The sequence below is a fragment of the Triturus cristatus genome, chromosome 1_1 (assembly GCF_964204655.1).
Source record: "Triturus cristatus chromosome 1_1, aTriCri1.1, whole genome shotgun sequence".
Lineage (NCBI taxonomy): Eukaryota > Metazoa > Chordata > Amphibia > Caudata > Salamandridae > Triturus > Triturus cristatus.
Genome location: NC_140579.1, coordinates 1,229,393,912 through 1,229,409,956, shown reverse-complemented (window position 1 = coordinate 1,229,409,956; position 16,045 = coordinate 1,229,393,912). Strand labels below are relative to the sequence as shown.

At 45.6% G+C, this 16,045-nt stretch overlaps 1 protein-coding gene across 1 annotated transcript in view; it reads left to right on the top strand.

Moving 5' to 3' along the window:
• The window catches only part of LOC146871866 (synaptonemal complex protein 1-like), a 2,219,271-nt gene extending 2,214,613 nt beyond the window's left edge, over positions 1–4,658 (top strand). The window contains exon 13 of the mRNA XM_085652069.1: positions 4,499–4,658. Coding sequence (XP_085508195.1) covers positions 4,499–4,642 — 144 coding nt within the window. The 3' untranslated portion in view covers positions 4,643–4,658. The remainder of the gene's footprint in view (positions 1–4,498) is intronic.
• The last annotated feature ends 11,387 nt before the right edge of the window (positions 4,659–16,045 follow it).

The window sequence follows — 16,045 nt, the reverse complement described above, 5'->3', positions numbered from 1 at the left end:
GGAACACCTGCACCTTAACACTGATTGGCAATGTAAAGGCGCCCGGAGACCTAGTCCAACATAAAAATGAGGGTGGAAAAAATGAGGCACGATCAAAAATAGAAGGGGAGACCACCCTAGGGCTGACAGGTCCAACAAAGGCCTTCTCTGTGGAAAATATGGCCTTGAAGCCCCTTAACTCCAACTGCCTTCTAGTCAGGTACAATCATGTCTTGTGGGACATGGCCCATATAACCTTGCAGCATGCTCCAGACGATATGACCATTTCCAAAAGCTTATTTCAGACGTTCAGAATCCCTCCTGCTGTATTATCAAATTTGGGCTTGACACTGCAATTTCTGTGGCCCAGACCAAGGGCCGCAAACATCCAACTCCTCCTCCGTTATCCAAACCAACTTCATGGACCATACTTTTGATGGGTGCGCATTTTGATGACGAAGCAGACTCAGTTCTGCATCGGGTTAAAACCCACAAGCCACTGCCATATGCCTAGGCCTACAGCTATTGCCTTAGATCAAGGACTACCAACATTTTAGTCACTTTCATGACTTTAGAAAACAGTCTTCTTTTCGTTCCAGACAGTATCAACCAGCTCTTCAGCAGCAGCCTAATCCTCTCATCAGGCAGTACAGGGGCCAGAATCGAGGAAAAGGCAGTGGATCCACCTTGCAACCTACCTCCTCTTCCTCTGTATCCCCGGGAGAGCAGGCCTAGTGTGCTTCCCCAACCTGCAAGGAGCCTTTGAGAGGACGGGAGTTTTGCTTTCTTCTGACCTGTAAAGGCCATTACTTCAGACCAGTGGGATCTTCAAATCATAGAAAGGGGTTAAACCCTTCCTTCAGGCTCTGCCCTCTATCCCAACTCCTCCCAATTCTCCACCTTCAGACTGCTTGGGCATTCTTTAGCAGGTGGTAGCAGCTTTGCTCTTCAGGGGAGCGGTGAGGACAGTTCCAGAGCAAGAAAAGGGCAGAGGATGTTATTCATGTTACTTCCTGGTGCCCAAGAAGGACGGCAGTCTGTGACTGATCTTGGACCTCATGGACCTGAACTTCTTCCTCGAAAAGAAGAAGTTCAAGATGCTGATCGTAGCACAAGTTTTACTGGCATTGGAGCTTGGGAACAGCAAAATGCGTCCTTTCATATCCCTATCCTGTGGTTGCACTAGAAGTACTTGCAATTTGTGGTGAGTTTACCAAATTGTGGTTCTACTCTTTGATTTGACATCAACACCTCAAGTCTTCACAAACAGATGGTCGGGCATTCCCATTTTCCATACCTGGCTCATCAAAACTAGTTCACCTGAGGTGGTGTTGCACCATCTGCAGTCAACGGCATCCCTTCTGTTGGACCTGGACTTTTCGATCAGCCAGCCTAAATCTCACCTGGGGCCTTCTAATGACTCCAATTCATAGAGTCGTAATGGTCACCGCTATTACCCATGCCTTTCCTGCATCACAGAGGATCAGAGATGTTTAGGAGATGGTCCCATCTTTCCAGCAAGACAAGAGAGTCCCAGTCCTGATATTCCTAAATCTGCTGGCTTCCTGCATTTTCCTAGTCACACACGTTGACGCATGAAGAGCCCTGCAGTGATGGCTCCAGTACAAGTGAGACCTGTTGGACTCCATCGTGATCTCCCCAGTGCTGAGGCAGACGTGGCTTAGTGGGGGAACAAGGCAAACCTGACCTGCTGGATGGCCTTCACTCCCCCTCCGATCATGACTGAGGTGGTGACGGATGCTTCCACCCTAGGGTGGGGTCTTCATGTGGAGGATTTGGAGATAAGGGGTCTCTGGTCCCCAGAAGAGTGTGCCCTTCACATCAACCTACTGGAACTAAGGGCAATTTGTCTGATGGTCAAGGCCTTTCTCCCTTCCTTTAAAGGTTGTCTGTTTGGATTTTGAAGGAGAACACAACTGCGATTTAGAATGTGAACTAGCAAGGGGAAGTAGAGTCTCACCTCCTTTGCCTGAAAGCATTGAGACTGTGGTCTTGGTCAAACCCAAAGGGATCTGGATTACCACCAATCACCTAGCGGAGTCTCTGTCAGAGTTGAGAGCCTGAGCTGGCGTCACCGTGCAGACCATAAGTGGCATCTTCTACCAGAGGTACTCCAGGACATCTTCACCCAGTAGGGCGCTCCTCAAGTGGACATATTCGCCTCCTCTGAAAATGCGCAGTGCCAGCAGTTCTGAGCCCTCCAGTGCCCACTGAGGGGAGCCTTGGGGAACGTGTTTCAGTGGAGGTGGAATTTTCAGCTGTGTTATGCATTTCTCCCCATACCCTTGATTCCATGAGTTCTCAGGAAGATTTGCGAAGACCCAGCCCAAGTTATTCTCTTCACTCCGGATTGGCTGAGCAGGGTGTGGTATGCAAACCTTCTGCACTTCTCCACATTTCCCCACTTCGCCTTCTGCTCAGGCCAAACCTTCTTTCCCTGTCGGAGGGAATAGTTCTGCACCCCAATCTCCGAGACTTCCACTTGCATGCTTTGAGACTGAGCGGGGGCAACTAAGCTTCTTCCAGCTGCCATGGTTGGCATAATCTTGTCTACACCTCGCTCCTTCAATAAATCTGTCTAGTCTGGCAGATGGGACAATTTTGTTGTTTGGTGTGCAGACAATGATGTGGACACTTTACATGCAAAACTGTCTCAAGTGCTGCAGTTTGCACTTTCCCTTACTCAGAGGGGTTGTACTGTTGGCCCTGTGAAAGGGTATTTTGCTTCCTTGTCTGCATTCCTCTATCTGCTGGACCAGGTATCCCTTTTTAAGTCCCTTTTTTTTTTTACAAGATTTCTCAAAGGTCTTGCAAAAATGTTTCCTCCCACTCCCTTTGTGAATGCCCAGTGGAATTTAAATGTAGTTCTTACCTTTTTCATGGGGACTCTGTTTGAGCCCCTTTACAGTTGTACCATACGAATGTTAACTCTCAAAACTGTGCTTTGGTTGCCATCACTTCTGCTAGAACGGTTAGTGAGCTACAAAGCCCTTAGCAGTCGCCCTCCATTCACTTCTTTCTTTCTAAACACGTTGGTATTGCATACCAAGGCTGCTTTCTTTCCTAAGGTGGTGACCCCCTTCTATCTCTTTCAATCTATCACCCTTCCAACTTTCTAGCTACTGCTTCATCCTACGAAAGAGGAGGAACGGTTGCATTGATTGGATCCTAGGCGGGTGGTTAACTACTACCTGGACCGCACCAAGAATTATCCGATCAGATAACTAACTCTTTGTCAGATATTGTGGAGTCAAAAAAAGGTAAGGTGGTACAAAAGGGGACTTTATCTCAGTGGATCATCCTTTGCATCAAGCTCTGCTACTCCTTAGCCAACATAGAGCCTCCCGAAGGGATCAGAGCCTGTTCCACCAGGGTTAAATTGCTCACTTTTGCGCTAGAGGAGTCCCAATTCCAGAGATCTGTAAGGCGGCAACGAGGAATTCCTTGCACACCTTCCGACATGTGCAAGGATGGACATTTTGCCAGGTCCGTCCGGCAGGATTTCCTTTTTTGTCCATCCATCAACCCTCCTCCTGGGCAGGGTGTTGCTGTGCAATCAGTTTGAGGGGGAGGAATCTGCAGGTAGAAATAACCATCTGAAGAACAAGTTACCTGTGATAATGGTCTTTCTGGTGGATACTCTCTTTCCCTACAGATTCCTCGCCAACCTGCCCACCTCCCCATTTGATGGATGAGTTACAGAGAAAGTTAATAAGATCCCATTTCCTATATTGTGGTACTGCAATCCTTCATCAATGTCAGTCTGCCCTCCCACCTGGAAAGCTTGGGAAAAATTGAGGGAAACTGACGTTGGTGTACTGAGCAGGCACTTTATGGCCTCAGTGACATCACCTAATATCACTTCTGGCATTGACCGTGACCAGGGCCCTCTAACGGCAACTTAACAGCTCTAAAATTTGGCGCTTGGATTTGTTCTACATGTGAGGATTCTGCAGGTAGATAGAGTATCCACCCGAAAGATCGTTACAGCAGGTAAAGTAACTTTTTCTTACAGTTCCCTCAAGACATTTTCTGCTGAAACTAGATTCCCATGAGCAAAAGTTATGCAAAAAGCATAAGAGAAGCAAAATTATGTTTATTACGTAAAACTGAATGATCAACATTATATTCACATACCAAAGCCAGGGCTTAGTAATGTATTTCCAATAGATATGGTATCTCTCCATCCCTCTTCAGATGATCACTGCTCCATCTGCACAGTTTTTTTCTGATGATATATTGTTCCTAGCATTTTTCCTGGCCTCTGTGGTATGGAAACTGGGTGTAACAGATGTCAGTGGGTGGTGTGTGCCTAGTAAGCCAACACCTCTCTGAAAACAGTGTCTACACCTAGTATCCACCATGTCGTTCTGGAAATATTTTCAGATCGAGCTTGACGCTTGGTTACATTTCTAAGATGAAAAATCTATCAAGAATATAGTAACCATCAGACAAATGTTTTAAAATCATTATTTAAAATGTTGAATTTATCTTTTAGGTGTACAGTGTATCCACCCTTAAATCTCCTGGTAGTGCAATAAAACGAGCAGCTGTAAGAAAAATGAGAGAAGCTGGCTGGACTGCCGTATCAAACATGGACCGGAAGAAAAAAATGAAAGCTGCAGAAAGGCTCTTTATTTAGTGTAAAACAAAGTAGATTGTTCATTGAATTATACACATGTTTTTTCATACCTAATGATTTGACTATAGAAAGGTTTTATTACAGCTTTTTATGTACTTTAGCGGGCCCTTTTTCCTTATTCACTGAATGATGATGTATCCAGCCTTTATGCTATCGTATTCACATTATTGTATCTGGTTTAAATAAAAACCTGTTTTGCAAAACAGTTAATAAATACCTTAGTAATTTTCCTCTGTATCAAAGAGTATTTCAGAAATAGGTAGAATTTACAAAGTACCTTTCAAAACAACGGTCTTTCATCCTTTACAGCATCACTTGAGCCATTGCATGCCACACTGAGATTCCTTCTTGTATCATTGCTTGATGATGCTCTGAACTTCAACTGTATTCAGAGATTTTTTTAAACTAAGCCTTATGCCTGGAGGCATAGTACCTCTTGCTTGTTGTAAGGAGATGTTCGTTTGCTAGTTTATTTCCATTTCTGTGATAGTGTTTTTAATACAGCCTGTGCACCCTCAAAGGGGATGGCTTGGTTAACCAGCTTTGCCAATAGATTTTGGTCACTTGTATTCTGGTACTAAAAGAATATATGTCTTCAAGTGTAGGAAAGTGCCCCTTTTTGTCTTGGTCACCCCCACTTTTTTATTATATCCACACAGAGGATCTAGCTGGAGGGACCCGACCAATGGCGTACTACTCCCTATCTTGTATGCAACTCACAAAAGGGAAGTCTGGTCATAAACTAGAAATAGAAGACAAAGGAACCACAGTACTTCTGTGTGGTGTCTTATATGCGATTATATGCATGTGAAAGAGAGAGCTGTCAGGGGAGACTTCCTTTTGGGACAACAACCCTCACTCACCCGAGGGTTACAAGCTTCATCATTGAGTTTCCTCCTCACACCTAGACTGCAAGGTCCTAGGTGTGGGCTCCAACTCCCTTGCGGGGAGGAGCTGAGGTGTTTTCAAGAGGAGCTATGTTATAGATTGCCTGGGGGAAAGAGTGCAAAAGGAGTGTTAAATAAAACTATCTGCAAGGGGCAGAATCAGTTTTATTCAGTGGTCCACTGGAATAGGGTTAAAAAGGAGAGGACTCAGGTTTTCAATCAAATAAACCCCTGTTGATGGTTAATATGTTTCTGCCCATGATTGACCCCAGCGAGGTTAGGGGCATTCATCAGGACCAGGTAAATTAGTCACTCTACTTGAAGTTGTAATAATAAATTAAAAGTATTCTAGCCACTAAGATACCGTAACGGCCAGACTGGGGATGGCCTGTGTATATTCATGGTCCACCGTCTTTCTAAAAAGAGTAAATGATAATAATGAAAATTATGAAAATACAGTAAACACTCTGTACTCACAACAAAATAATGACTCTCAAGTGACAACCCAACTCCATCAGTGTAAAGTGTCCATTCATGCTCTAAACATTGTATGTGATCTGATGGATAACACTGCTTGAGATGGTGATTCTACTACAAAAGTAATCTTACCTAAATTGGGGGGGGGGGGGAGTGTCCACTCTCAAACCACTGGGTATATCGTTACCGCCAAACTGTAATCAAGATAAAATACACAAAACAGTAGAAAACCAACATATCCCAGGTCATCAGTGAGGATAGTGAAATTATGAGTTCATCTCTGTGATATAGTATCTCCTTGCAGTTGTAGTACCCTGTAGAAACTCCTTCAAAAGGCTGACTAAAGTGTACAAAGGTCAGCACAAATGGCTGCATGGTGGAAGATATTCATAAGAACAACCGTCTGGGGATTCGGTGTAGTGGGTCAAAAGGGTAAGTATGCCGGTAAGTAATCAGTCACTCTCTGTGTAGTGATAACCGGTTATGGGTATAAGAAATACCGGGTGTACATGCTTTGCTGCCCCCTCCTATCTCCCCCATACTGATGCATATTTGCCAGGTCTGGACGTGGTCCCCTACTACGGTGCTGGTTTGTACACCATGCACCATGGCCGCTTAGTAACTGTGCCGGCAATCTACCGCTAGCATGACGCGCACTTTTTTCCCCCATAGCCTCCCATACACCTCAGTTTGTTTTTGTTGGCTCTGATCTCGGCTTCTTTTCATTTATTTTTCCATTTATGGTGCTGGTCAGCATTTTGTCTGGAGCTTACAATACAGTCACTTTACTGGCATGTACAACCTGATCACCATGATCACCATTGCTTGTCCTAACACGGTTTTGACATTTATGTCAGTCGTTCATCCAACTACTTTACTGACGTATTTCTGTTACCCATAATAGGTCATCACTAAACAACACCAAACTACACCTAGTCACCATGTCTTTACTTGGGGCAGCCAGTGGGATCCCAACCCTCTGTATACAGTGGTCTCAAGTTCCAGGAAATTAGGACCCTGGCTGCATCCAGAAGGATAAAGACAGGTAGCTACCTTAACAAAGAACAGCTCTTAGAGATGCTCCTGCAGTATGACCTCCAGAATCCCTAGAAGCCAGAAGAGCAGGATAACTCTGGGTTGGGTGCACCTCAAGAAGAAGGGTCAGGGGTGGCTCACCTCAATGATCCCACTTCTGAGCATAACCAAGAGCAGTCTGACGACCCCTCACTGGTGAACTCTAATCCTCTAAGGAATAGTACAGATGGTACAGAGTTAGCCCCTATAGGTAGGTCCCCATCTATTCCTCATGGGAGTGTTCAAAGTGTCCTGGGGAGGTCTAGGTCTTCCTCTGTCAATTCTACCTCCTCTACCACTCCATAGGGACCTCCGTCAGAGGGAGGACTCCTTAGAAAGGGAATACATCCTGCTCAAGCTTGAGAGAGCCCAGCTCAAGATCAAGAAGGAGCAGTTGGCCCTTGATAAGGAGACCCGGGAAGTTTAGAGGGCTAAGAAGAATTTGGGACTAGGTTCCCATGGTGGCAGCACTAACGAACTGAGGTTCAGGAACACTCCTTTGTTACAATGAATCTGAGCAGGATAGTCCCTCCTTACCAAGACGGGAATAGCATCCATAAATGGATCATTGCTTTGGAGGGGGCTGTAAAGTTCGGAAGGTCCCTCAGGGCCAGTGGGCAGCTATTCTGTGGCTCTCCTTTGCTAACAGTGGTAGAGACAAAGTTCTCACTGTTAAGGAGGAAGATGCAGATAATTACTCAGTCTTGAAGAGTGCCCTCATAGATGGGTTTGGTTTAGCCACTGAACAGTACAGGTGTAATCGTATGGACACACAGAAGACTGTAGATTTTGTAGACAGTGCTATTAAAGCTCTGGAAGGCTGGCTTCATGGAAGTAATATGCATGACTATGAGGGACTGTACAATTTATTGATGAGGGAGCACATCCTTAATAACTGTCAAAATCAACAACTGCACCAGTACATAGATTCTACCTCTTTCCAAGAATTGGTAAACAACGCAGACAAGTGGGTCTGCACCAGGGCAAAACAGAAATCTCATGTAGGGGGTGACCAGAAGAAGCAAGATTCTCCTAAAGCACAAGAGAAGGGTGGGGAGAAAGGTAAAGACGTGCAGGCACATGCATCAACCTAAAAATAAATTGCAAAAATAGCGAATCGTAAAAATAGCCCAATTGCAATCGCAAACTAACCTGCAGCAATGCATGAACGCAAATCTTGCGAAAACCAATGTTTTCACAAAATTAAAGAATCGCAAAATATTCGGAGAATAATTTTGCGATTCTTTAATTGCGGCTACCAAATCGCAAATCGCAATTAAAGAATCGCAAAGTAAAATGCATGAAAAATCACAATTTGCGATCTTACTGAAAATGGCAATATTGCAAGTGCGAAATAAGAAGGATCACAACCAGGTGGTAATAATCAGTGCAAATCAGATACAGCTGAAAGTCAACAGAAACTTACTTAAACACACACAGATTGAGCCTGAACATCTCATAATGGCAGGGCTTTACCTGATGGCGAAGAGGATGAGGCTCCAGGCAGCAGCATACAGAAGGTGGAGAATCCAGGAGCACATCTTCAGAGTCTGCATTACTTTGGTAGGACAGACAGTAGATGAGATATACGACAGGTATAGGCTCAATGCAGCAATGATCCATGATTTAATCTATAAATTGGATCCCATTCTGCAGCGACAGACACGTAGGACCAATGCCATACCCACACATGTGCAGGTCCTATGCTGCCTGAACCTACTGGCGTCAGGCAGTTTCCAGGGGGTCATAGCAGTAGCTGGAGGTGTGTTTCAAAGCGCCCTTTCAAGAATCTTCAAAGCATTCCTTGATGCCATGATGTCCCGGATCAACTCACACATTAGCTTCCCCACAACCGCACATGACCTCACCAAGACTAAACAGGAATTTTACCAGATAGCCCACTTCCCACAAGTCTTACGTTGCATTGATTGCACCCATGTGGCATTATGCCCCCCTGTGGGAAATGAATACATATATAGAAATAGAAAACTTTATCATTCCCTTAACATACAGGTAGTATGCAATGCCAAATACATAATAATTGACATTGTGGCGCAATACCCAGGGAGTTCACACGATTCCTATATATTTCGCCAAAGTGGCATACACACTCGTCTTGTCAGGGGTGAATTTGGAGAGGGACATCTGCTAGTTAAACATGTGTTATTAATGCTCACAGTCATTGTACGTATGCAAATGTAATACTGCCACTGACCCTTTGCTCATTTCCATGTAGGTGACAGCGCATATGCCTTGCGTAATTACCTAATGACGCCGTACCTCAATCCTACAACTGCCAGTGAACAGAGGTATAATGCTGCACATATATTGACCAGGAACTTTATAGAGCACACGTTTGGGCTGTTGAAGAGCCGCTTCAGATGCATCCATAAAACCGGTGGCGCCTTACAATACAACTCTGAACAATGCTGCAAGATAGTAGCAGCATGTGCCATGCTACACAATATTGCCACAAAGGGAGGCATAGCAATTGAGGTGTCTGAAAGCGAATCGGAGGACGACAACCAGCAAGGGCCACACCGCCATGCAGCACATGGTGCAAGCGCAGCAGAAGGCCGCACGAGACGGATGGAAATAACCCAGAATTATTTCTAAGTGAGTAATGATGAGACAAAACACGACTATTGCTTGCAAAGTATGTTTATCTTAAAAATATATTACTTGAGTGTTGAAGCACACAGCTAATGTGCCCAGTAGCACAGGATTAGCAGTTATGTACATAAATGTCTTTAAATCAAATCATGACTTGGAAGTCAGTCAAAAGTGTTGTGTCCGTCAATGGTTACCTCACCATATCTGGATGTCAGTGTACATGGCAGTTTATCGCTTCCACTCACGCACACCCAGACGCCTCTCAGATGCTGCCTCTTCATCCCCCATATTGGCAGCGGAGAGGGTACTGCTGCGTGTCTTGCACCTTCCTGCAGTGGTAACAGGCATAGACGGACTGCTCATGCTTGAGGCCTCCTCACTACCCTCTTCCAGCGTGACAGTATTTGACTCCATTGTGGCAGCTTGCATCATTTCCACTGCATTGGTCACCTGGCCCAGTGCCTTTGCCACATCCCCACTCCAATGGGACATCTCAGTTCGCATGGTCACAGACCTGCGTGCCAGCAGTGCAGTGGATGTGGGCACCCTATTATTGGATTTTGCATACTGGTTCATGCGCTGCATCAGTTGGCGATGGTGTCTTGCCTGTGACACATGTCTCCTGCATCACCCTGGTCAGTTCTTTCACGCAATCCGTCAGTACAGCTATATTGTCTGCCATCTTTCCTATTTGTGCCTGCACTAAACGTGTGTTTTTCACCTGCAGGCACTGCACCCGGAGCATCTGTCCCTCAAGACCACCCCAGGCATCATTAGGTCTGTCATCCAGCTGGGTGATTAGGGACCTTGCTCTACGCCGCTGGCCTCGGGGAGTGCTGCTGCGGAGCTGTGTTTGAGTCTTGCAGCTGGCTGGGCACTGGTGTTACATGTGCCTCGTCCTCAGATTCCATCGTCACCAGTGGTGGGACAGTTGCCCTGCGCCTGGTAGGGGAACGTGACTGGTTTTGTGGCACCACAGGTGTGACCTTCGCTTCTAATGCGCTATTTTCCGGGGTGTCAATGAAGTCACTGCCCTCTGCATCTTCACGTTGTGCATCTGTGAGTTAAACAGTGCAAAACAGTATTAATTTCTCTTTGTGATGTCATGTCACAGAACTCATGTTTTCACTGTGAATAAATGTTTTGCTATTACACTAATTTTATGTTGGTTTATTCCTATTTGTGTGTTTGCCATGGTACCTGCCTGACCTGCCTACATCTCCCATAATGCACTTTGAATTCTAAGTAAAATGTGTACAGGATTTTCATTATGGACATGTGTGCTGTACTGAGCTGATGTAATACCTATCAATTTAATGACATTTGGCAACATGCATGCATCTTACCTTCGGATGTGTTTGCCGTTCCAGAGGTGTCTAGCTGCGTCACCCCAACAACAGCTTCAGGCTGGAGTGTCGACTCCACCATGTCCTCCATGGGTGTGTTGGCAGTCTGTGTCGGGGTTCCCCCTCCTGTCTTCCTGGATTCCTTGAGCCGGTCGGCAATGTGTTCCTTTGCACGACTGCTCAAGTCGTACCACCTTTTTTTAATTCGTCGATGGTACGGTGTATGACCCCCAACAGCATTCACTTTATTTTGGATCCGGATCCATATTTTACGTTTCTCCTGCTCTGCAACTTTCAAGGACAATTTTCCAGACAGCTTGTCATAGCTGTGTACCACACACTCGATTAGCGTGTCAATTTCCTTGTCAGAAAACTTATTTTTCCTCTTCCTGGCACTTTGGCTGTTCTCTCCTGCTGCTGTATCCATTTTGTGAAATGGCCAGTTGTTGTTCCAAAAGTTACTTTCACTCCTGTTCAGCTCCTGCAGACAGCTCCCTCCTCTCACTGTGACTTTGCACTGAATGGGGCTTGGTCTGCTCACTTCCTGGTAGTGATGTCATCAAGAAGCATCAAATATGCGACTCTGCTGTTTGCGATTTCGCAATTAGCGAAATCACTAATAGCGAGTTCGCAAAGAGGGGGCACGATATTTGTGATAGCGATTTCTTGCGATTCGCTAATTATTCGCTATATTTTTGATGCATCGCTTTTTGCGATTCCTTATTTGAGATTCCTTATTTCTCGCAAATAAGAAATCGCAAAATGTCAGCTTGATGCATGTGCCCCAAAGAGTCTTCACAAGATCCCCAAAAGTCTTCTTCTGGGGGTGGGTCCTAAACCTCTTCCTCCTCCAACATGAAAACTTGGTGCTACCTGTGTAGGGAAAAAAGGTATCATAGAGCAAAAGATGACAATTATTCTAAATCTGGAATCAGGGAACCTACTACCACTGCTCCTAAAGCAACTAGTTCCCGCAGCACCAGCAGAAGTAGTAGTAGTGCCCCCAAGAGATTAGTAGGGTAACCAAGGGTTCTGAAGTGGGTATCCCCAGGCGTCAGACTGGATCCGGAAAGTTTTGCTTAGCAGTACCCCTGCTCGTCAGTAGGTGGCGTCGTGCAGCACCGCGTCCATCACTGGCGTCCTAAGCATCGAGATGACACCACAGAGAGTACTTAGGCGCCACCCATGCACGCTGACGTCAGTTCTTTCTTTTTCCGCGCCAGCAAGCGCAGATCCAGATTGAGCACGTACCTTAGTCACTCTTTGACTACTATTTTGAGACTTTTTGTCTCCTCTCTTTCCTCCTGGTGCACATAGGAATGCCCGGCTTTAAGTCCTGTGGGGCCTGTCGTCGGAATATGTCAGTGGCAGACACCCACGATGTTTGCCTCTACTGCCTGGAGACTGCCTACGACTGCCGGGATTGTGGAGCCATGGCCCCCAAGGCCTTGCGGGAGCAGCGTAGGAAGGTACTGGAGGTCCGGCATTCATCACGCCGCCACTCCGGGTCCAGGGGCTGTTCCCGGGACCGCTCGCGGGACCAGAGCTGTCGCTCCTCAGGCTCCAAGTCTTCGACTTTGGATTCCGGTAAGCAATGCCATAAAAAGAAGTCGAAGAAGCGTGTTCGCTCTCCGACGTCCCCCCGCCGCCCCCCGGAGGAGGACGCGGGGTAAAGGGGCTTCGCCCCGGCAGCTCCCCTGGAGCCTGGGAGTCCCGCGGCCTATCCGCCATACCCGGGTCCGTCTGCGACTCCCAAACAGGTGCAAGAATTCCTTGCTACCATGGACTGCCTTTTTAGGCCTCGGGCTCCCGCCGGCACGCATTGTCGGTCTCTTGCATGGCTCTACGATCCTGGAGCGGAAAGCTATGTACATGAACTGACATCAGCGCGCGAGGGCGGCGTCTAAGTACTCCGACGACGTCATCCCTGCGATCACGACGCCGCCGACGGACGCGGAGCCGCAGACGACGCCTAGCGGCGCGCAAGGGTATTGCTGACGAAAATCTTTCCGGATCCAGCCTGACGCCTGGGGATATTCTAAGGTAAAGAATCTAACTAACTAATGTTTCTTACAGATATATCGTTACCGAAGGTAAGTAACTTGTTCATTCAGCAGATTGTTATTCACCTAACGCGATTTACTGCATTAAATGTCCATTTGAGCTAATGTACATCAGTAAAACAGAACGAAAGATCAAAACAAGAATTACAGAACATAAAAGCATGATCCTTAACAAAAACGCTAATTTCAATCTAGTTGTCCATTGGTTAGAAAGCAGACATAACATTCCTTATTGTTGATTATTACTTACAGAGGGGCATATCAGCAAGGGCCGGCGATAATTATCGCTCAGCGCGCTTAGCACGAGGATAATTATCGCTAGCTAACTCTGAATTTTATTGCTGAGATAGCGTGCTATCAGCAACGCTTCTCTCACCAGCGATAAAATTCCAGGCGCAAGCTGCCAAATGTGCGATTATCGCTGGAAATCCAGCAGTAATCGCAAAACGTTTGGCGATAGCTTGTTGATAGGGCAGGGCAGACTCAGCCATGATATCTACCTTCCATTGGATATCATGGCTAAGTCAGATGAAAAGCAGGTGTAAGGAAAGTAGCGATAAACGCGGTTAGAGCTACTTTTCTTATCGCTCTGCAGGTTAGCATGAGGCTAGGTAATAGGAGAAATGTCGGTTAGCGACATTTCCCACGTTCTTATGGGAAGGAGCGCCCACTTTGCATCTCATTAGAGATGCAAAGCTGGCGTTAAGGGAAAGGGCGCTAAGGCAAGGATTCACGCGATAGCGTGACCTTGCTGATAAAGCGATAAAATTATCGCCACTTTTCGGCCGAAAACAAACTCAAAAGCGGCGATAATTTTATAGCGCCGCCTTGATGATATGCCTCAGAGTCTGTACAGAAGTGCGTTTGGTCATGACATTTAGAAAGGTGTTGTGATAAACAACTACTCCATGTTGTGAGTGCTTCATGAGTTATGATGGATAGTTAATCTGTCAATCTAGTACTTCACTGTCACAGATCAGCTTGGCACTATGTTTGTGAGCAATATGATTTATAAGTCAGGGTAAATTTGTGGTCACGGAACAGAGAGGGGGTCTGTCAACACCTTTTTTCCTTTTTCTCATCTCTGGGTGATTCCAAGCATATTGTAATGTTCTCAGGCACGGGGTTTTCCATCTTCGGGTAACACTAAGCACATTGTCATGCTTTCAGGCACAGGTGTTTCTTTCCTCTATCAAGTACAGTTTCTAATACATTTTTAGCTTTCCATCACTCAGTCAACCACTAAAAAGATGTGTACAGTTGAATTAAGTTTAAAAATATTGATTTGTGATATTTCCTCCATCCTCATTGTGTTCATATTTTTCACAATGGTACATAAAGAAGGGAGTGACATCACGAAATGCATTGTGCAACAGACACAAGATCAAAAATTAAACTTTCTTTTGTCAAATAAGTCAATTCACCAGCTTTTTACTTTTTGTTAAAAACAGAGTATGTTGTGTAATCTAATATCATCAAATTAATATTAGATATAAAAGATTCACAAATCGTTAAATTAAAAAGCGAAGTCTGATGAACAGTTTAATGAGACGTTGCAGTACTATTTAAATTTGTGTTGAAAAATTGTTGATAGAATCAATTGCTGTGTGGCCAGGTTACAAGTGATCAGTGACACTTGAAGCAGAGTTGTATTATTACACGTATGCTAGGCAATCATATGTTCCTAACCAGCACGCTAAACATAAAAAACAGCAACAAAATACTTTAGGTTGCCCTTAATTTACATATCAGTAGGTGTGCGCAATGCACATATACTCACTACACAGGGATGTGTGCCATGTCCACTCTTCACTTTTCTCTGCACCAAAACATGCAGCCTGCAATGGTAGTGTGTGAGTGTGAAGCAACTTCTACTAATCCAGACAACCCTTATGGTGATTTTAGTGGTCTTTAATAACCTTTTGAAACCCCTCAAATTGGCAGCAGTGGACAGCAGTCTTCAGACTTATCTTGAAGGAGTGTTAAGCAGCTTGTTTTAACAGATTAATCATGTTGTTTAGGTTAAATGAAAAAGAACCACACAGTGTATATATACAAATCGTTATATTTATTACACAACCGTCACTAACACATTGGTATATCTCCTACCCGGAGATATAAACACAAATACATAATAATACTTGTTTCAACTAGGTAAGTAGCACAAAATACAGTGTTCTCAGGGGGATACCAAACCATATACCAAAAAAGTGGAATGCAAACAACGACCGAAGTCAGGACTGGGACCAGGAGACTCAGAGGAGCTAGGGACACAAGGAACCACCCAAGGTGATTACCCAGGAACCCCACGAAGGCTGTGTGCAGAGTGGAAATACAGCTGCGTGTCCAATAGAAGTCAACGGGGAAGTCGCATTTGCAGTTTTGAAGAAGGACCCTTCCCAGTAGACTCTGAATTAACCCTGTGGAAGACAGAAGGTTGGAGAGTCACCCCACCCGTGGATAGCCCAGAAACCAGGACACCTACACCAGGGAAGCTGGGTGCATAGGTGCGAAGTGATGTCAGAAACCACCGTGGACCACAATGGAGGATTTCAGGAAACATGCTGCTGGAGAAGACTGTGCAAAGGTCCAGTGGAATCCAAAGGTGGATTCTTGAAGTGAAGAATCTGAAAGCAGAGGGGACAGAGTCTCTGCCTCTTGGAGGTGCCCAGGAGGCACGATGAGCAATGTCCACCGGTGTTGGCTGTTCAGAAGAGTTGATAAGGGATCTTGTCACTGCAGCTGTGAGGACCAGGCGATGCTGATGAAGACGAGGAGCAGTGCACGAGCTGTCCCACATCGTAAGTCGAGAACCAGGGGGTCAGTGTCCGGCGGAAGCACCTGCAAGCCTTGGCATCCGCAACAGCCGTGGAAAGTGAAGAAGGAGCAATGTTGGGATCAGCAAGGTTCAACTGACTCACCACAAGCAGGAGAGTAAGAGCA